Source organism: Brassica napus, chromosome C3 (assembly GCF_020379485.1).
Source record: "Brassica napus cultivar Da-Ae chromosome C3, Da-Ae, whole genome shotgun sequence".
Lineage (NCBI taxonomy): Eukaryota > Viridiplantae > Streptophyta > Magnoliopsida > Brassicales > Brassicaceae > Brassica > Brassica napus.
Window position 1 is genome coordinate 19,806,909 of NC_063446.1, and position 23,052 is coordinate 19,829,960.

General features: G+C 36.2%; 3 protein-coding genes across 3 annotated transcripts; 1 reads left to right on the forward strand and 2 right to left on the reverse strand.

The window, feature by feature from the left end:
- Positions 1-2,317: 2,317 nt before the first annotated feature.
- LOC125582956 lies at positions 2,318-5,200 on the reverse strand. Its single transcript, XM_048749435.1, has 3 exons — positions 5,195-5,200; positions 3,049-4,833; positions 2,318-2,938 (listed from the first exon to the last, which is right to left on the reverse strand). Exons 1-3 carry the CDS (start codon positions 5,198-5,200, stop codon positions 2,318-2,320), a joined length of 2,412 nt encoding a protein of 803 aa, XP_048605392.1.
- A 7,780-nt stretch (positions 5,201-12,980) lies between these two features.
- On the forward strand, positions 12,981-18,283 carry LOC106388550 (protein PUTATIVE RECOMBINATION INITIATION DEFECT 1). The gene is made up of 9 exons (XM_013828653.3): positions 12,981-13,510; positions 13,815-13,924; positions 14,016-14,191; positions 14,312-14,626; positions 14,869-15,835; positions 15,936-16,641; positions 16,722-17,002; positions 17,077-17,743; positions 17,817-18,283. The coding sequence occupies exons 1-9, from the start codon at positions 13,043-13,045 to the stop codon at positions 18,132-18,134; spliced, it is 4,008 nt and encodes a 1,335-aa protein (XP_013684107.2). The 5' UTR covers positions 12,981-13,042; the 3' UTR covers positions 18,135-18,283.
- Positions 18,284-19,090: 807 nt separating this feature from the next.
- On the reverse strand, positions 19,091-22,509 carry LOC125582957. The gene is made up of 3 exons (XM_048749436.1): positions 22,188-22,509; positions 21,557-22,050; positions 19,091-19,156 (listed from the first exon to the last, which is right to left on the reverse strand). The coding sequence occupies exons 1-3, from the start codon at positions 22,507-22,509 to the stop codon at positions 19,091-19,093; spliced, it is 882 nt and encodes a 293-aa protein (XP_048605393.1).
- Positions 22,510-23,052: the final 543 nt, after the last annotated feature.

Genomic DNA, 23,052 nt, shown 5'->3' on the forward strand with positions numbered 1-23,052 from the left:
TTGGTGGGACGAAGTTCGTTGATCGAAATTTCAAGGAAGGAGAACTTAGAAGGTTGGAGGATGTTAAGAAAAAGCTAGTGAACATGGGACCCCACAAAGACAGACTGAAGATGGCGGTTCTACTCTTCTTAGCTTCTGTTGTTATGAAGTTGGTGAAAAGAAGTTGAAACTGATGAGGACAGTTGACAAGAAGGTTGACCAATTGGATGGGAGATTGGCCCCGCTTGAGGAGTTTGTCAAGGAGGCACAAGCTAAAGCAGCAGAAGAAGAAGCACCAGCACAAGAGAAAGCAAAGAAACATAAACGCAGGAAGAAGTGAAGTAGAGATGCCTCACTTGCTTGGTGTGTGAGAACTTTGTTTTATGTTTTTTATGAAGTAGACAAACGATGTCTTTTGATGTGTTTCTTGTTTGTGATGTGGATTTAGAACTTTTAACTATGTTATGAAATCTTTGTTGTGGATGCTTTTCCTTTTATTGTGTAGGTCGAGTGAGAGTCTAGGAGAGTACCAATTGATAAAGTCTAGGAAATTAGTTTAAGAGAGTACATATTGATAATGTGTAGGAAATTAGTTTTTTAGAATAATGGTTGATGATGAAAGTCTAAACATAGAGTACCAATTGATAAACATAAGAGTGCTTAGCATAACATAATTTTGAACACATAAACTTACACAAGTCTTAACAAGAGTCCTCTCTCTTAACAAACAAAGACTTGTGTTAACCGAAATAAGAAAAACAGATAGGTAGGGAAGACAAAGGTTTTAGCACATGAACTCAGAACGTGCGAGGTCGAGAATCTCATGGACGGGAGGTCGAGGTAATGAGCCTCTTAAGCTTAGCAATCTCTTCAGCCAACTCTTTCACCTCCCCCCTTAGGCGCTCCACTTCTTGCTGAACACCAAAAGCCCATGGCTGACGAAAGTGCAACCCATCGTCCTGCACAGTTTCAACCAGAGTGGAAGTCAGTGTCACCATAACACAGTTTCAGCCATAGGATAACACAGATTCACCCATAGATATCCAGAGTATAACACAGTGTCACCCATAGATATCCAGAGTATAACACAGTTTCACCTAGAGTATAACACAGTTTCACCCATAGTATAAACTCAGTTTATCTCAGTTTCCCTTAGTTGGAGAAAAATTACCTCATAATTCTTGCAGGTGAAGTACCTACTCCCAGACAAGGTATCGGAATCTGATTTGTACTTCGAAGTTGGAGAAACATTCGTCATTATTTCACCACCACATGGGCAACGGGTGGAAATTCCATATTGGGCATCGGCAACGAACCCTAACATGTCGTAGTGTTTCTTCAGCCTCTTCATCTCCTTCATCTCTTCATACGGATGAGTCATGTTTAGTAAAAGGGAAAGAGTAAAACCGTGAATCTTAAGAGAATATAGAAAGAGAATGGATAAAGAGAGAGTGTATGAATGGTGAGAGAGAGTTCAAATAGAGAGTGGTGAGGAAGTGAAAAAGTGTATGGGAAAAGATAGAAAAAGACGAGACTCAGATAAAAGAGCAGAGGGAATCTACTTTTTGACCAAAATAATTGGAAATTTTGGCTTTTTTCGTTTAGGCGCGAAATATTTTTTTATTCTCCCTCCGAAATATTTGCTCTTAGTTATACTGAAGTTTCTGGTTTTACCAATTTTCTTCATAGTTCTATTTTTCGTGATTTTAACATTTTTTAGTTTTACGTATAATTTTAATTTCTAAAGAAAGTTTTAGTTGTCATTTTTCTGCATTACCATGTAAGGATAAATGATTAGTGCAATAACATATTTTAAATCATGAAAACTATAGAATACTTCTTTATAAGCTGATCTTATTAACAAAGTGCTCTTTGAAAGACTATATACGATGATATATTTTTCATGAAACAATGAGTTTTTTTATTATGAGGTTTGTAAATATTTGTTATTTTCACTAATGTATTTTGAGAAGCAGTATCTGCTATATAATTTTTGGTGGCCGTGTTTCTGTATTAAGACTTATGTAGTTGGGATTTTTTGGATTATGCCGATTTCTATCATAGTTACACCTTGTTATACTTGTTTTCCGCGGTTTTCAAATATATCACTTAAACATAACTGCCAAAACGCTTAAACAGAGGTTGCAAAATAAACACTTAAACTTAGATGATACATGGTTAGATAGCTTAAACATAGAATTCTTCAAACTTTCAAACTTTCAAGTCTATGCCACAAAAGATATACTTAGTTTTACCAATGTTTTCAAAAGCAACATACCAAAAGCAACATACCAAAAGCCAAAACAACACAACAGCAATAAAATCCAAACAAGAAGATCTAGTTTGATTCACTGGGATTACTACGCCGCATTCCAAACAACAGCCAACTGAAACCGAAATTTTGCCTTGGTCGCCTTATGTTTTGTGTCCTTTTACGTCGTTCACCAACAGATGGATTCCTCTTATTCTTTTTTCTTCCCTTCCTCTTGAGGCGATCCGGAGGTATGATCTGAAGCTCTTTGATGTGATCTGGTACATTCCAATCACACCTGTCCGGCACAGAATAAATGGTCTTGTAATACGCCAATGCCCAAAGTTCCGTCCAGTAATATTTCGAGCACAACTCATGATACTCTATCTTGACATCACGTCGACGACCAGGAGCAGCTTCAACCTCAAGGAAATATAAGTAAGCAGCAAGTCCGTGCAGACAAGGATACTTTTCATAATCATACACCTTGCAGCTACAGCTCTTCTCTATCAAGTTCACAACATAATTCTTCCCATTTTCAGTGTCGGTTACCTCGTACTCAAGCTCATTACTATTAAGCTCACGCACTGGTGTTTTCTCAGTTGTGCTCCATAGGTTATGCAAGTGAATCTCGACAAGAGGAACCATTTTGGTATCAATCGACCCAGCCACAGAGTCCTTCCGATGTTCATTGAACCAGTCTGAAAACTTTTTGATGATTGTATCCAACAATGGTATTAAAGCATACCTCCTGGCGTCCCTAAAGACACTGTTCATTGACTCAACACTGTTGCTAGTGTCCAAGTTGTATCTCACACCTGGAAATAAACCCGAGCCCATGTGCGTTTATCTGTATGCTCCTCCAAATACTTGTACGCTGGAGGAAATCTCACCTTAAAAGATGCGTAAGAAGACTCGAACTCAGCCACCGTGTAACACCTAGCCAACTCCATAAATCTCCATGCGACTACGGTTTTGGTTGTGTTACAAGCATGCCCTCTCACATTCTGAGACAAATGCCATATACAATGGCCATGGTGAGATTGTAGAAACACATTAGCTACAGCCGCGATTAGGCTCTGGTTTCTATCACTCATAAATACTAATTCAGAAGAGTCTGGTATAGCAGTTTTGAGCATCTCGAAAAACCATGTCCAACTAGCATTATTCTCACCGTTGAGTACACCAAACGCAAGCGGATAATGGTGACGATTAGGATCTTGAGCTTTAGCAAATACTAGTACACCACCATATCCATTCTTCAGAAATGTGGCATCGACAACTATCACCTTCCTCATGGCTGCAAAACCTTCAATACAAGCTCCCAGAGCTACGAAGAGGTACTTGAACTTATTTGCCTCATCCAACTTCACCCCTGTTTTTGTTCCCGGATTGACCTGCTCTAACATATACAAGTAGCTATATAGCATCTTGTAGCTCTCTTCCGAACCACCACGCAACTCAGAAATAGCTAGATTTTTCCCTCTCAAGGCTGTGGAGTAGGATATTGTTACACCAAGTTTTAACTTTATAAGATCCATGATATCTTTCAGAACATGAGTACTTAGTTTGCCAGGATATTCCTCATTCAGAAAAGTTGCAACTAATTCTGCTGAGCCTTTCCTCTCGATGTTGCTGCTTTTACTTTGATTAGACCGAGAGCATGTATGCACACCCGTGTACCTCCTAACTGAAAAAAATTCAGTCTCTGAAATCTTTGCAGCTCGTAAACTCCACTTACAGGTTGCTTCACAACATTTTAACACCAATCGTCTCTGGTCCGACTTTTTGATAACATAACGAAAGCATTCACCAAATGCAACTCTATCGACCACCTCTTGAAGTGCTTTCTTACTTGGAAACTCCTGAAGCTTATACAGACCCAAACCGTCTTCCCAAGCCTCTATAACCTGACTACCTTTTTTTATAGGTGGCTGCTCAACATACTTATCTGCAGCCATACCCGTCTCACCTGCGGTGTTCGTCTCTGCTGCGGTGTCCGTCTCAGCTGTTGTGTCCGTTTCAGCTGCTGTGTCCGTTTCAGCTGCGGTGTCTGTCTCTGCTGCGGTGTCTGTCTCTGCTGCAGTGTCTGTCTCTGCTGCAGTGTTTGTCTCCGCTGCGGTGTCCGTATCCATAAAATCATTCTCTGCATCTATCGGATCCTTCTGTTGATTTGCTTGACCATTTTCTACATGCAGAGTTATGGCCTTCGGTCCGATTTCATCATAAACATCATCATTTCCCTGCAACACTTCGTAGTTCATACCGAACGAACTTATGCCCACTCTCGACACCTTTTCTAACTGATCTGATCTACTCATCTCCTCCACTAACAAAAGAGATCTACGGTTGCCTTTATCAACAGTTGTTAGGAAACCAAACAGATCATCATCATCACGAATAATTTGCTGTTCTTCAGATCCATACACCATCGGCATGCACTTCAATGCCAGTTTTACCTTACTTTCATCCAACGCAAGCTTTTTATACAACTTTTCTTCTAGCATTGCCAAACTTATATCCCCCACTGTTGTCTTCAAGGTTACACAAGAGATCTCCCCTTTGAATTTGAAATAGACGCTCACATATTTCATCATTGTATCCTGCAAGAACAAAATAAAAAAGTTTTAGTTATACCCGTAGTTCTTAGTTCTACCGACTTGTCAACAGTTTTACCAAGTTTTACCTACTCTACAACAATTATCAGTTCTACTTGTTATACCTAGTTATACAAAGTAATGCTTAATGCTTAAACAAGAACTCAAATGTATGTACGATTGATTGATCGGAGAGATCTCCGTGCAAAGCTACTCACAATTAAGACAATTCACGCACCCCAATGCATAACAATTTCATATATAAATCAACCAAATCATCCCAGAATCAATGTTGTTTCAACACTTTCAATTACAAACCCTAAATCAAATTTCTATCTTGCAGCTCGCTAAGGAGAGAATAACTAACCTGCATTACGACCTATCCGAAAGAATGCTAGTCGGTGGAAACGTTGCGGTCCGACGGCGTCGCCGGAGTAGCTATCGACGTCGACAACAGAATTGCTGTGAGGGAGCTGCGAACCAGAGACAATAACGAGCTTCTCGGGTGGGAGCCGCAACTGTAGAGGAGAGGAGCTTTCCTCCTCGAGCTGTGGGATTTTATTTTCTTTTAATTTTAAATTTTCTTTTTCTAGAAATTCAATTGAATTGATTCAGTTTCAATTGAATTGAATTAATGAAACCCAGACCGAAATCCCCCCCCCCCCCCCAAATTCGAATTTTCTTTTTCTTTTTTTTTTAATTTTTTTCCACCTTCCAAGGGCATTCCCGTCATTTCACGCCCACTTAATGAAAAAGGAACATAGACGATTATGAAGCCCATAGGAGATTCTGCTTTGTGCTGTTGGAGGCACTAGAGGTGATGACTCAACCGGAACCAAATTAATTGGATCCGTATTTCTTTGGATATTAGTTTGTATATTAGTTGGTCCCGAACTTTACTACTAAAACTGAACAAAATATTGATTATTGTTTTATATTTAACATATGTATATTAGTTGTGTCATAGCTGACGATGCATATATTCATATAAAATGATGATTATGATTTCTATAGGATGTTAGTTGAAACCGGTGTGTAAATTATTATAATATGGGGCTATTCTAAATGATATAATTGATACATAAATCACGAGAAAAAATCCTTCCAGTTAATAGAATTTATCAGCTAAGAAAATGATCTATGAATGTGTAGACGATGAACTCATCCCACAGGAGATGACAGCAAAATAAAATAAATATGATTACTAAAAGTTGGAAGTCACTTATTGTTTTATCACATTTTTTATTTGCTCAAGTAAGTTTCCGGAATATTAGTAACTAACTTTGGTTGATCTATAGTAATAGGGTTAAGCTATTAATATTGGTCACATATAATAGGTTAAGTCTAATTAATAGGTGCAACAACCTTTCGTAAGTAGGTAGATATTTTTAAACTCTTTCTCTTTTAATAGTATAGATAAATAAATTGGATATTGTGTTTTTTTTGTGAACCCTATAATTTTAAACAAAACTAGATTTTGATCCACGCGTCCGCGCTGGTGTATTTTTTTAAAAAAATATGATGCTATTTATTTTTTATGTCACTATATAGGATTGGGCAAAAAAACTCGAATTCGAAGAATCGAACCGATCCCAATCCGAATAAGTAGTACCAAATCCGAACCAAAATTAATTAAATATCCGAATTATTCAAAATTTTGGTATTTGAAGAACTGAAACCTAATCCGATCCGATCCGAAGTATTTTGGGTATCCAAAATAGATTTATATACTTATATATATTAATTATTTTTAGATTTAATATATATAAAAACATCCAGAATATATATAATACTTTTAATTTCGTCTAAATACTTCAAAATATATACAAATAATCAAACGTAAATATCTAAAATAGTTAAAATATACTCAAAACTCCGACGAACTCAACCTCGAATCCATTGGATGTATATAGCATAATAGTAGTTTGCAGGGCCATGAAGCCGAGGAGTGTAGGGCTGAATGAAAGGACCCGACCCATTTTTTCGTAACATCAGTACGAGTCTGGCTCGACTTCCTCGATCAGACTTGGGCCGTTTTCATATTTTTCCTTACTTAGAATTATTTCAGAGTGTTAGTTCTTTTTCAGACAGTCAAGTAAAACATAATACGATTTGAATAGATAATCTGAGGTTCGAGTTAACAAGTCAGTTCGCTATAGGCTATTACATGTTAATCTCGTCCTATATCTACCCAAACCCACCATCCTTCCTTCCTGTCCTTGTCCCGCGTTCAAGCTATGTCTATACCCTTTCGGGTCTGGTCCTGATCTGCATCCAAACAAGGAGGCATAAGCAAACAGTATGCTTAGTGAGAGCGGTCATTCCGTCCCACTCAGCCAAGTAAAGCAATCGAGTCAATCAGTCAATAAACGGACATGCTTATCATCAGTCAGTTACTTAGCCGACCCAATCGTTCCAAGCCAGCGCGCCATCAGATTCAGTCAAGCCATAGCAGGCCAATACGGCTCTAGGCGCATGATCTGATCCAGATGCGTCGATGGAAGGAACCGACTGTTCGGACCAAGCCAGAACTTAGCAGATAATTCAAACTAGACAAGCAATCAGTACATAGAACATTCCTATCAATCAGACTACGATTCAGTACGATAGGCTACGGTCACGCACTCACCTTTGTCTTAGAGTCGGTTTGTTCTGTTTGATTCGGTCTCTTATGACACCTCTTGAGCGGTTTCCGTCGGATCTTCAAACGTTCAGACAGTCGGATTCACCCCACAGACGATCGTTCTTGACTCGGACTTGATCAATCCAGTCAAATATCGAAAACTCTCCCTTAATCGGACTTTTCTCTCACTGAGTTTCTCTCTGGTTTTTTCTTCCCCTTTCCGTACAGAAATGGCGAAATAAGACAAAGGAGACGATTAAAATGGGCAGTTGGGCGGTTTAGGCCCGAGAAACTGCCAAGTTAACCATTCCCGCTTATTTTACACGCGGCTCTTAATCCGTAACCGCCACTCCGCGCTCCAAAGCGTTCCAGCGCGAGTTTTTCCCTTTTTCGAACATTAACTGTTCCCACCAGTTTTACTTAGACGAAACTCGAGCTAGACCTGACTGATCCAGTCGACAACTCTAACCGCCTTGTCCGAATCAGACTGATACTACTGAATCAGCTCATCTCAGCTTAGCCGACAGTCTTAACTGTCTTGTCTGATTTCAGACAATCGCTGTCTAGCCGACCAGTTCAACCGTATTGTCCGAATCCAACAACACTTGTTCGGATCCGACCATCGCTGTCCGAAAATTCCGCTTTGCCTGGATTTTCATCGAGTTGTCCGAACATCCTGAGTTTCATGTAATAGCCTATAGCGAACTGACTTGTTAACTCGAACCTCAGATTATCTATTCAAATCGTATTATGCTTTACTTGACTGTCTGAAAAAGAACTAACACTCTGAAATAATTCTAAGTAAGGAAAAATATGAAAACGGTCCAAGTTTGATCGAGGAAGTCGAACCAGACTCGTACTGATGTTACGAAAAAATGGTTGTCCTTTCTCTGAAGCCGCTGAGCCGTAATGCTGAATATGATTTGTGCGGCCGTAACGCCGAGGGAGATAGTTTAGCTTTGTATTTGAAAGACATATCGTGTAATTTTGCTCTTGGTTACGCGAGGAATGCGTCATATAGTTCTACTTTAGTATTTGCGAAACTGTTTCGCAAAACTTGTTATGTTTTTCTTTAAGTTTTTTTTTGGTTAAAAAAAAAGTGTTTTCACCTCTTTGCCGAGAACCCAAGCATTGTAAATAGTCCATCCCAGCGCGAATCGAACCCGGGTGGTGGAAGTTACAGCCGCAACCCCTTTACCACTGGGCCAACTCGACGTTGGTTGTTTTTCTTTAAGTTATATCGTATAACTCATTGTAACAGTAAGAAATATTTTCCGCGCAAGTTTTACTAGAGGAGCTTTACATAAGAAATTAACCTCTTAAATTCGAATTTAAACAAGTGTAGAAATAGTGACCAAAAGAAAAAACAAATGTAGAAATTACTGTAAATATAATAGCTTTCCTCGAAGAAGAGAGATGTTACAATAACGCAAGTTGACCCATTAAAATCAAACAACATCCCTTTCTGCGGTATGCACGGATAATATATTTAAATTTATTACATTTATCATTTTTATTTGTATGTGAATTTTTTATAATAAATTTTATATAACTAATTTTTAAATTTGATTTTTTTTTACATTTTTCGTTTGAAGTAAGTATTTCTATTTTATGTAACACAATTAACTAATAAAATATGAAGAATCAAGTCTGAGATTTTAGAGTTATGTAAAAAAATATAATTATGTATAGAACATAAATTATCTTAGTTTAAATGATCGGAATCTCATCTTGAATAAATTCACGAAAACAAAAAGTACTCCAATAACCTACTTAAAATATAAAACTCCCTTTTAAAAAAAACGTACTTAATAATTTGTTTTACGTGTAATAGTTGAAAACTGACGATTGAATATCGATCTAGAATATTATTTTAATATATCTAATGGTAAAATATTAATTGTAATAAACAAATTTTGAATTTTGTAATATTACATGAAATAGAAGTCTTTAAAATCTAAAATATATTTTATTAGCATAATATATATTTTATTTATTTATTATTTTGACGTTACAAAATATTGCTTTAGTTTTATTTATATATTAATTTTTTAATAATTTAGTTTCTTTTTAAGTAATTTTAAAATTATCAAGAATATAATATTATTTATTTAAATATATCCAAATATGATGTTTCATTTTTATGTGTGTTTGCGTTGAGCATATTTAATTTGTAGTTTGTATATTTCATTTTTATTACTACTAACATGATTTTTTAGTGATCAGTGATAATGTATTTTTAACGTTATGTATTATATTTTATTATATATTTCCTAAATCTTCATGCTGTCAATTTTTTTAGAATCATTTTAATTAGATAATAGGTTTAAAGATGTAAATAAAACTGTGTATGTTGTAAATTTAGACTTTTTAGTGTAACTGAGCACTATCAATTATGGAAATGATATTATGATTTTACTTTACTAAATCTTTCTTTCTGTGTATATTTTTTATTTTATTTTGTATTTTTATAATTTTTTTGCCTTATTCTTTAATTGCAAAAAATTGCTATTTCCAATTTTTGTTTCATATACCTTAAAAGTCTTCGGTTGATTTTTGTTTGTTTTCTTTCTCCAATTACAATGTACAGTTCGACCGTTTCTTTTTCTTGGGATCAAACTACTAATATCATCACATAGAAAAGCTTAAACTCCAAGAATATAGTGAGTATTTGTGCTAGAGAAAACTGATTTAGCCACTAATTTAGTGAGATATTATAATATTAGAAGACATGAAAACTCTTCTATGTTGTCCTACGCTGGACATAATTAAGTTGTTGTCAATTAATTCTATATTTGTGATAACTGAAAATACATCTTTATGTCTTCCTTACATCATCTTTAATTGGTTTACGGTTCGACCATTTCTAATATACTGAGAGTGACATAATATTAGATGTTGATTATCTCATTCCAATTAGAAATGCACAGAATGAGAGAAATGCAAGGTAAGACCAATTTAGAATTTTGTCTTCATATCTATATAGAGTTAGTTTATAGATTATTCTATATGTTTCAAAATGTAATTAGTTTTAATTAAAATCTGTAATATTTAAAAGTTATTACTTTAGAAAACTGTCATTTAATATATAAATTTAATTAATTACACAGTAATTTACATAATTTAATTGGCCACACAATATCCAATAAATATAAAGTTACATTGAAATATAAAAACAATTTATATAGTGAAACAAAAAATACTTTTAAACCATTATATTATAAAACAAAAAGAATATTCAAATTATATTAAAACATTAGAATAGTAAGAATCAGAAAAGCTGAAATCTCAACGTCGATCATTTACGTCAGCCATGCCTTAGACCATCTCCAATGTATTCCTCTATTTTTTCTCTAAAATAAAGGAATTTCATAATAAAGATGAATTTGTATCTGATGTATTTTTCTATTTTCTCTCCTAAAAAAGAATATTCTTGATATATTCTTTTCTAAGTTTACAAATATTACTTTTTATTTGTGAAAGTTAAAAACCAACCCAATTTATTTTAGCATTTTATAAAATTATGATATTATTTACACTAAATATTTCTTTACAAACTATTATGTAAATAAAAAATATAATTATATTTATATAAATAATATATTTCACTAAAAAAATATTTTTGTTTATAATTGTTTAAATAAAAAGTTAAAGGATCATTTTGTAAAAACAAATAGAGGAGGTGACATGGCAAAAATATAGTTTCTCATTGGCCGATTATTTTCGCATACGTGGACACTCTATCTAAGGCTTATATCCTGCTTTTATTACTTGTTTGATTCTTTTCTAAGTTTACAAATAATATTATTTGTGAAAGTTGAATTCCAACCCAATTTATTTTAGTATTTTATAAAATTATGATATTATTTACACTTAATATTTCTTTACAAACTATTATGTAAATAAAAAATATAATTATATTTATATAAATAATATATTTTACTAAAAAAATATTTTCGGTTATAATTGTTTAAGTAAAAAGTTAAAGGATCATTTTGTAAAAACAAATAGAGGAGGTGACATGGCAAAAATATAGTTTCTCATTGGCCGATTATTTTTGCCTACGTGGACACTCTATCTAAGGCTTATATGATATATTCTTTTCTAAGTTTACAAATAATACTTTTTATTTGTGAAAGTTGAAAACCAACCCAATTTATTTTAGCATTTTATAAAATTATGATATTATTTACACTAAATATTTCTTTACAAACTATTATGTAAATAAAAAGTATAATTATATTTATATAAATAATATATTTCACTAAAAAAATATTTTCGTTTATAATTGTTTAAGTAAAAAGTTAAAGGATCATTTTATAAAAACAAATAGAGGAGGTGACATGACAAAAATATAGTTTCCCATTGGCCGATTATTTTCGCCTATGTGAACACTCTATCTAAGGTTTATATCCTCTTTTTATTACTTGTTTGATGTGGCGAGCCAAGAAACTTCGCCGAAAACTACCAAAATTTCAAGAAGATCCATTAGTGACAATTAAGGTTGTGATTGGGGATTAGGGGTGTGATTGGCTATTGTTGTAGTTGCTCTCCACATCCACAATTATACCCACAACTCTAAATCTACATTAATCTTGATTTATATATTTTTTAAAGCTCACAGCTCTTGTTTTTAGTCCACATCACTTCTTTAAATTTATGTTTTTATAATTGCTCTGTAGAGATAAATTCTTACAATCCAAATTTAAAGACTTTTAAAAATTAAAAATCTAAAGCCAAAGCCAAAAAAAGTCACAGCAATATTTCTACAGCCAAAAAATGAAATTATAGTTTTTACCAATCACACCCTAGACTTTCGAGACTTTGAAAGCTTTACAATTATCTAAAGTTTCTAAAGCCAATAAATTTATCAATCAGATTTTTGCTTTCCTAAAATTACTCAAAGCTCCTAAAATTAATCAAAGTCCAACTTCACTTTCTTTTCTCATGTTCCTTTGTTGTTTCTAAAAACTTGAATTCATGGCTTTAGAAAATATGTTTTTTCTTTAAAGTCACAGCCGCAAAAGCAACAGCCAAACATTTTCTAAAGCCATTATGTTAAAAGTCTTAACAATAACAGTCCTAGACAAATGGCAAATGCATATAAGTGAGTCGCACTCCCATGCAAGTGCTCACTTACATGCTGATTGGGAAGATATTACACGAGAAAACGTCCAGAACCAGCCCAATTTATTTAAATATGATCAATTTATACTCGGCAAATATGATCGTGCAGAAATGTATAGTAGTAACTTCTTTTCAATTAAATACTATACCTAAACGACCTTTTTGTGCTAAAATCTTCATTTTTGACATTTGGCAAACAGACTGTCGACGGATGACGACATCTTGCTGAGAAACTCTAATCGAATTTTGCCCCAAATTTCGATTTCACTCTTTCTCGACTCGAGTTTAAAGAGATTGCTGAGTTTATGAACTTCAAACGACGTCGTTCGAGAGATAGGGTTTTAAACGATTTTGTCCGTCTCTTGTTAATAATCACAAAGTACAAAACGGCGTAGTTTGTTTCATTTTTGGGTAAAAATTCGAATTTATCAGTCTTTTTCTTTGCTCTTTAGCGCTCACTCAAAAATGTTCTTTCTAGATTCGCAGGTGCAAGACTCCGATCATCTTCTCCGTGAACCTGTGGCGGGGGACCTTAACCATCTACCTCCGCCATGCGTCAACGGCCACCGATCCACAGTTTCTCTACGCACAGACCAAGGCGGAGCATTCTGCTTCCACTGCTTCTCCGACCTCGTCTCCAATCCACGCGCCCCCACCGTCCACGTTTCCTACGCGCTTCACCAGCTCTCAGTCGCCCTCTCCGAGCCTATCTTCCTCCGAAATCTACTCTCCTCACACGTTCGCTTCCTCGTATCGCCTCTCGTCAACGCTCTCTCAATCTTCGATGATGCTCCGATCGCGAGCCAGATTATGGATACGATCTCTCTTCTCTGTTCCGCTGAGGAATGTTCCATCGGCGAGGAGTTTGTGGAGAGAGTCTCTGCTCAGCTCTCTTCTGGTGCCTTGGGTTGGAGCCGACGACAGCTTCACATGGTATTGTTGACTTTCCAGGGTTTCAATTGGGGATTCTAGCTGAGGTTTTCATCTGATTGATTAGGTTTAGATGTGCAATTGCAATTCTTCTGATTAGGTTTTGATCTGTAGTTGCAGTCATTGTGAATTTTCTGAAAATGCGATCTCTCATACGTATTGCCTTTTTAGGTTTTAATTTCACTATAGTTGGGGATTCTCGTTGAGACTAATGCATCTGATTGATTAGGTTTAGATGTGAAATTGCGAATCATCTGATTAGAAATGAAATCTCTCATACGTATTGCTTAATGTCTGTGTGTTGCAGCTCCATTGCTTTGGAGTTCTTCTGAGCAGTGAGAAGATAGACATCAATTCTCACATAAGAGATAAAGAATCTCTTGTTTGCCTACTTGTTGAAGGTCTTCAGTTACCTAGGTAATATGGATAAGCCACTTGAAAGCCCTTTGTTCTTTATATCTTGTGTGTATGAGGCATGTTGTGATTTATCTTTTCTTTGTCATGCTAGTGAGGAGATCCGCGGTGAAATCTTTTTCGTTCTGTACAAATTCTCTGCTCTACAGTTCACAGAACAGGATGTTGATGGAGCTGAGGTTCTTTCTTCACTGTGTCCTAAGCTCTTATCCCTATCCTTGGAAGCTCTTGCTAAGACGCAGAGAGATGAGGTTCGTTTGAATTGTATAGGTTCGTATAAGTTTCTCTACCTATCTGCTACATTCTTATGTGGTTAACATATATTTTAATGCCTTGCATTCATTAGAAGTTTGCTATCTTTTAGCTAACGTAGATTTTGAAACTTTGTAGCCCTTTTGACCACATTGGCCCAGCAAGGTCTCTTAGCAAATTCACGTACAAGTCCTGTCAGCAGCATGAGCTTGGATGAAGTGGATGATGACCCCATGCTGACGGCTGAAACTGTAACCGCCTGGCCTTGTTTAGATATCTTGTTTGCTGAAGCCATCAAAGGTCCGTTGCTTTCCACTGACAGCGAGGTGCAAATAAAAACCCTTGATCTTATCTTCCATTATGTGTCCCAAGAGAGTGTTCCAAGCAAACAGATTCAAGTTCTGGTAGAAGAAAATGTTGCTGATTATATATTTGAGATACTGCGGTTATCAGGTAATGACAGCCTCCTCGATAACTGTGATCAGAACTTTTATCTTGATGCATTGGACTTCAATAAAGTTGTGAATAGAAGAAAATAACAGTTTGTTCAATTAGTCTACAAACTCGCCTTCAATTATAATTTCTGTTTGGCTCCTTTCTTTTTCTCTCTTACCGTTTTGTCTTTTGGAAGCTCACATCTGCACGAGCATTGATAGATTAATGTATCTGACTGACGAACTCATTTTCATGAACAGAGTGTAAAGATCATGTCATCAACTCATGCCTCAGAGTTCTTGATTTGTTTTCCCTAGCCGAGCATTCCTTTCGGAAGAAACTTGTTATTGGGTTTCCTTCAGTCATCCAAGTGCTTCACTATGTAGGCGAAGTTCCTTGTCATCCTTTTCAAATCCAAACACTAAAGCTTGTTTCTGGCTGTATTTCTGATTTCCCTGGGATTGCTTCTAGTTCTCAAGTTCAGGAAATTGCTCTGGTTCTGAAAATGATGCTTGAAAGATATTATTCTCAAGAGACGGGATTATTTCCGGATGCCTTTGCAATTATCTGCTCAGTCTTTGTTTCCCTAATGAAAACCCCATCTTTTGCTGAGACTCCAGATGTGTTTAAATCATTGCAAGACTCCCTAAGACATGCCGTTTTGGTCTGTCTTAGTCTCCCTGAGAAAGATTCAACTCAGATCTCGCATGCAGTCTACTTACTCAATGAAGTATATGCATACTGTACTTCACCAACATCCATAAACAATACTGGTTGCATTGAATTAAGACAATGTGTTATAGATGTGTGTGTATCACATCTACTACCGTGGTTTCTTTCTGATGTCAATGAGGTCAATGAGGAAGCAATTCTTGGCATAATGGAAAGCTTTCACTCCATTCTTCTTCAGAATTCAGATGTTCAGGCCATGGAGTTTGCGGAGATACTTGTTTCAGCAGATTGGTTCAGCTTTGCATTTGGATGTCTAGGAAACTTCTCTAGTGATAAGATGAAACAGAGGGTATATCAGATGCTCAGTTCCCTTGTCGATGTTCTTCACAGACAGAAATTGGGGTCGCATATCAGAGATGCTCTTTTCTGTCTTCCTTCTGATCCACAAGATTTGCTGTTTTTGCTCGGGCAAGATAGTTCCAACAATCAAGAGTTGGCTTCTTGCCAGCTTGCAGCTTTGGTTATTTTCCATACCGGTTGGATACACAATGACAGGTGACTTATGCTTTTCATTTCGAATTATGTTTTTGGATGGACGAACTAAGGATCTGCAATTTGTTTCTCTCTTCCTTATGTTCTTTTGCATCTTTTGCAGGCTTGCAGATGATAAGCTTGTTTTCGCTTCTTTGGAGCAATACATTCTTGTCAACAGGATAAGTTTAATCCCGGATTTTCCAGCTGTGCTGCAACTAGTGAATCTATATAGTCTTTGCAGGAGTCTTCAAAACAAGCGATACCAGATATCTTACAGTCTAGAAGCCGAGAGGATAGTCTTCCATCTACTAAACGAATATGATTGGGACTTGGGTTCCTGTGATATTCATCTAGAATCGCTCAGGTGGCTTTTTCAACAAGAAAGTATCAGCAAAGGTTTAACTTACCAGATCCAAAAGATTTCCAGAAACAATTTAATTGGAAAAGAAGTTCACAATGTATATGGAGATGGCAGACAGAGATCACTCACATATTGGTTCGCAAAGATGATATCAGAAGGAGACAACTATGCCGCAACTCTTTTGGTTAACTTGCTGACCCACCTTGCAGAGAATGGAGACAAAGAGAGTGATGTTATCTCAATTTTAAATATAATGACGACGGTCGTTTCTAAATTTCCAACTGCCTCCAACCATTTATCCATGAATGGCATTGGCAATGCAATTCATAGACTCGTTTGTAGTTGTACAAACTCATCCATGGGAACATCTTTCGCTACACTACTTGTGCTAATATTCAACATTCTAGCTTCTGTGCTACCTGGAGTGCTAAAAAATGATGAATCCTGGAATGCTGTGTTTATTAAGGTGTGGCCACTTAACCTTTTCTCTACCAACACTGTCATCTTTCTAATTGAAGGACTCATTGAATCCTTTTTGTTTTGTAGTTGTTACACTATTTGAGCTTGCGAGACACTGCCATAACACAGAACCATGAAGGTATGATGGTGATTGGCATTCTTTGCTTGGTTCTATACCACTCATCATATGGAGCACTTTTGGATTCTTCAAGAATTGTTATGGTGAATTCGTACTTGGTATCGGCAATCAACAATGTGGTTGATGTAGCTTGCTCAAGGGGTCCAGCACTGACTCAGCCTCAGGATGAAACTGAAATCTGGGAGGCTCTAGCAGTCACATTACCTCTCTGCTTTTTCTCATTAAGAAGGTACGTAGCTTCTGAAGTTTGTACACGCTGATAGATCATACATCTACGGTTCTGACTCCCATTTGGCCTTGTAGCCTGCAGATTGTTCTCGCTGGAGCTGTGGATTGGCAAACTTTCTGTGGCCCATCGAGCAACCTGGAAACACTACCCGTAGTCTGCATCCAATGCCATAATTTGTGCAGGTTGATGCATTTTGGAACACCGCAAATCAAGCTCATGGCATCTTACTGTCTCTTGGAGCTTTTCACTGGACTATCACAACAGATTGACATTAGAAAAGAGCAACTACGGTGTTCACCGAGTTACCTGAAAGCAATGAAGGCTGTACTAAGTGGTCTGGTATTCTATGATGACATAAGAGTAGCGACAAACTCTGCGCTTTGTCTGTCCATGATACTAGGATGGGAAGGCATGGAAGGGAGAACAGAGATGCTTAAGACCAGCTCATGGTACAGGTTTATTACAGAAGAAATGTCAGTGTCCTTGGCCATGCCGTGTTCTGCATCAAATACCTTTGTGAACCACCACAAACCTGCGGTCTATGCAACTGTCGCCATGTTAAGGCTCAAGAATAAACCGGCGTGGCTGAGAAGTGTTTTTGATGAGTCTTGCATCTCTGGCATGATTCAGAATCTGAATGGGACGAATATCAGCAGCGAGATTGTAATTTTGTTTCGAGAGCTCATGCAAGCTCAGCTATTGAACTCCGACCAAGTGACCAAGTTGAATCTTGTATTCCTGGTTAGTAACGCAGTTAAGGCTAATAATAAGTATCAGTTACAGTTCATAACTATTTCGTTTGACAATACCGCAGGCGAGCAGAAAACAAATGCTGAGGAATGGAACTCTAGAGGAGACAGTTGAAGAACAAATGCAACGGACAGTTTCATCAATTCATGATCATGGTGAAGTCTGTAGCTATCTTGTTGATTTGATAGTATCTAATTCTTGTGGACACACAAGTGGTGGAAGCGAAACAACATGTAGGCAGAAGAAGAAACATGTACTCGTTGAAATGGAACGATTCTCCGAACTACTATCAACAAGAAGAGATAAAGTTACTGATTCAAGGCCGTGTAAGGTCTATGCAAGACAGAGAAAGAGGATAAATGCAAAATGGGACAAATCGTGAAGAAGAGCAGATCTCTAGTGTTTGTACAGGTTGAATTGTGCATACTTAAAGGTCCAGCTTTCTAATTTTGTTAACCAAATTTCCACTATATACTGGTAAGTTCTTGGTGTGGTTTCCACGTTTATGAATATATAGACAGTTATATGACATCAGAAGGACTGTAAACATTCGAACCTTTTCAAAGAGAAACTAATGAATCCACCTTGAATGGACACGAAGTTGGTAGTTATCTTGTAAGAGAACCTCTTTCGGACATAATTAGGGTCATAATGCACTTTCGGATACTATTAAAAAAAACAGCTTTATTGGCAAGCATATCAACACACAACACCTTAGGTTTATTTGCTCACGGGTATTCCACTTCATACATTATACACGAGAAAACGGACACAAAAAAAAACTTGAGTGAAAATCTTTAATTAATGGGATTTGCTCAATTTTTGCATACCTATAGTGGTCTGGCTATGGAACAGTTCTCGTTTTCTCCATTGAAAATTTCATGATTATGCTTGCAGGTTTGTTCAAAATTTTGTAAGGACGTTGGATTCTTGGTTCTCATGCAGTTATGTGTTTTTGTATATCGTTTTCATTCAGTCGAGGTTCGTTGTTATATTGTCAAGTAAATTTGGGTAATTTCAATTTTAAAAATTAAGAAATTCACTTTATGTGTTGCAAGAAAAAAGAAAAAGAAATTCACTTTATAAATTGAATATAAACAAATGGAGAATAAAATATGATTATTTTCCTAGAAAATGAGTGATGTTACAAGCACTCGGAAACCCTCTCTCAATCCTCTATCTCCTCCAATTTCCGCTCATAGCTGCTCAATGATAACTCAATTAAACATCCTACGTATAGACCCAAAACTTGATTGAAAACAAAAACGATAATGTTTACCTGTACCATACGAGGAATTAAGGTTCGATGTGGCAGACATTAGTGGTTCTCTCTCAGTTCTACTTCTCTTGTACAAGGCCACCTTGAGAGTCTGTTCCTATCTTGTTTCTTGTTTCTTCTTTGTTCTTTTTATGTTGTACAATGCAACATGTAAACTTTAAAAAGGTATGAATTTTGTTTGAGCTCTTTCTTTGTCTACTTTTAGGCGTTGTGGTTATTAAACAGAGAGACATGTCTATAAGCCTTGGGTCCATAGTTTTTGTCTTATACTTCTTCAAACTGTTTGTTGTTTCTTTCATCCAACAAGTACTATCTCAGCCATAATAATGTCTATCTTAAGATTGTTTTAAGATGTTGGTCTAACGTCTTGTGTGTGCTATTTTGTACTTTATTCCCATCAAAGACTTTAGCCGTGGGTAAGAAAAGTAAGCATTTTATTGTTAATTCAGTCTTTTTCCTTACGACTTTCTTAAGCGCTAGTTATCTGATTGGTCGCTCTATACTCTTAAGCCTTGTGGTTATCGCAAAGACAATTCTCAGTTACGATTCTTTTGTGTAAAGACATCTCTTAAGCTCTTGTTTGTCTTTTACTCCCATCCAACAAGTCTAATTTAAGCCATTAGTCATTTTTATCCATGTAAGGACTTTTCAGAGACTGTCTTAAGACATCTTTAAGCCATTGCTTGTGTTTGTTTCCCCAACAAACAAGTCTTAAGCCATTGCTTGTGCTGTTTCCCATCTAAGGACTTTTTCAGAGTCTTTTCCTAAGACATCTTTTAGCCATTGGTCCGTCTTTTCCATCCTACAAGTCTTATTTAAGCAGTTAAGTAAGAATCTTTGCGTTATGATTCCTTAAGCCATTGGTAGTCGCTGTTTAAGACTGATTTCAGAGTATGAGTTGGCCATTGTTTCCATCCAACTTAATAGTCTTTGTATACTTTGAAGCCTTGTGAATATTAAGCAAAATCAATTCTTTTAAACCTTATGGTTCGTAGTCTGTGTGTTGAGACTTTCTATTTTAAGTCCTCTGGCAGAATAAAGAATCAGTTCTCTCCATCCATAGTCTCGTCTCAGTCATGAGAAATTTGTTTCATTTGTGCAGTGGGTTGTTTTTCCATTTTTTTGTCTCTGTCTTGACTCCGGGACATTTTTAAAGCTATTGGTTATTATACCAAAACCAAGCCATGGTCCTTTTCAGAAGACTCCTAAAGCCGTGTGCTTACATAAGATCATATTGTCGATTCATATTGTCAAGAAGCTTTGCTTTATGATTTTTTTTTAAAGCCGTTTGGTCATCAATACAGCATGTCATTAGTTGATTTCTACCATCCAACAAGTATATGGCATATACTTTCTCAAGAGACTTCTAAGCATGTGTGGTTAAATAAGAATCTGTGTTTGATTCATAGTCGTTGTCAAGAATCTTTAAGCCGTTGGGTGTCATTTTGTAAGTTGTTTTACCATCCAACAAGTCTAAATTGGATTCAAGTCTTTCTCGATAGACATTTCTGGAAAGACTTCTTTTAGAGATTTTCCATAGCCGTGGTAGTTTTCATTTCATATCCGTCTTAAGACTGATTAGAGACAGTTGGTGATTCTATACATCCAACATGTAGTCTTCGTCTACTTTTAAGACTTGTGGGCTATATCAAACATAAAATAGGTCTTTTAAGTCTTTTGGTTCATGTAGTCTGTCTTGTGACTTTTTAAAACTGTCATTTTCTTCATCCAACAAGTATTCTCTCAGCCATTAGTCGTTTTTTTCATCTAATGACCTTTTTTTTCTTTTAAGCCGCTGGTCAATCTTTCCATCCAACATATCTAAAAACGGATGAACCCATATTGTCTTTGTCTAGAGTAAAGAATTACTTTTCGATTCATAATCCTTGTTTAGAAACTGTGTGTTATGATTCGTTAAACCGTTGGCAGCCTTTGTCAAAAGACTTTCCAAAGCCATTAGTTGTTTTTGTATCAGCTGTCGTGAAGACAACTGTTCATTCTTTCCATCCACCAAATTACAAACCAACTCATCATAGAATTTGTCTTGAGAGCTTTTCAGACTTTGTCTCAAGTCGTTAGTCGTTTTTTTTTCATCCAACAAATCGCAAGCCAAGCCATAGTCTTCGTCTGGACTTTTGACAAAGCAGAAACTGTTTTCGATTTAGTCTTTATGCTAAGACTGATTTCAGATAATTGGTCATTCTTCCTTTTTTTTATTTCTTAAGATTTGGTCATTAGAGCACCTCCAATGGTGTCACCCACCATTGGAGTCCTTAGCATTAATTTAATATTTTTTTTTTGAATAATTAAGGACTCTAATCAGAAATGTTGGTCCAATGGTGTTATCCGTTTTAGAATCCTTAAAAAAAAAAATTTAAACAAAAAAATTTGAAAATGTTATTTTTATTGAAACACAAAAAAAAAAAAACATACAACAATTAAACATTTTCATCATTACCAAATTTGTTCCAAATATTTTGAATCAAATCAAATTTAAGTTGTTCATGTATATGTTGGTCACGAACTTGGCTACGAATTTCAAGCATAGCACAGAGATTTGAAGGCTTGCGAGCATATGACATATCCACCTCTGAAGTTCTACTCGATTCGCCTTCTTCAAACTCTGATATATCACACTGAGTATATCCATTGCTTTCATTTTCTACGATCATATTGTGCAGTATGATACATGTTCGCATAACCATCCCGATTTGTCTCTTGTCCCACAAAATAGCCGGGTTTTTGACTATTGCAAATCGAGCTTGCAATACTCCAAAAGCACGCTCCACGTCTTTTCGGGTTGACTCTTGTACTTCAGCAAATAACTGTTCTTCTGGACTTTGAGGGTTTGAGATAGATTGGATAAATGTTGACCATCTTGGATATATACCGTCTGTGAGGTAGTAAGGCAAACCATAATGGTGTCCGTTGACCTGGTATTGTACCCTTGGAGCTCTACCTTCGAAAATGTCATCAAAAACAGGAGATCGATCGAGGACGTTAATATCGTTTAATGTACCTGGAGGACCAAAAAAGCGTGCCATATCCAAAGATCTTGTGAAGCTACAGCCTCCAAGACAATTGTTGGCTTTCCTGATCCACATGTGTATTGTCCTTTCCAGGCGGTTGGACAATTTTTCCATTCCCAATGCATACAGTCGATGCTGCCTATCATCCCAGGAAACCCGCGTATCTCTCCAATATCGAGCAGTCGTTGAAGATCCTCTGGATTGGGCCTTTGTAGATACTCATCTCCAAATAACTGGATTACCCCTTCTGTGAAATTGGTTAAACATGAAAGTGCTGTGGTTTCACCAAGTCGGAGATATTCGTCAACGGCGTCAGCGGCACAGCCATAAGCAAGCATACGAAGTGCTGCCGTACACTTTTGTAGTGGAGATAGACCTAATCTTCCGATAGCATCTCTTCTATGTTGAAAGAATGGAAAAGTTTCTGAGAGACAATTGACAAGACGCATGAATACTGGTTTGTTCATGCGGAAACGACGTCTGAATAAATGAGGCGGAAATGTTGGATTTCACTGAAGTAGTCATTCCATAGACGGGTATGACCCTCTTCTCGGTTTCGTTCGACATATGCACGTTTCCTATGTTTCCTTTTTTGGTTCTTTACGATGTTGGTGTAGGTATCTTCAAAATATTCATCGAAAACCTCATCCAAAGCCGCATCTAATCTTCGATCGACTTCATCTGCCATAATTGGCTATCTTTCCTTGGAAAAAAATTAGTTATGAAACTTGGTGAGATAAGGTTTAGACTTAAAAAAAAAAAAATTAGTAATGAAACTTGGTGAGTTAAGGTTTAGACTTTAAAAAAAAAAATTAGTTATGAAACTTGGTGAGATAAGGTTTAGACTTTAAAAAAAAAAATTAGTAATGAAACTTGGTGAGTTAAGCTTTAGACTTTTAAAAAAAAAAATTAGTAATGAAACTTTTGTGTTTGAGTTTTGGACTTTTTAAAAAAAAATTCTAATCAAACATGTTTAAGTTAAGGGATTAACT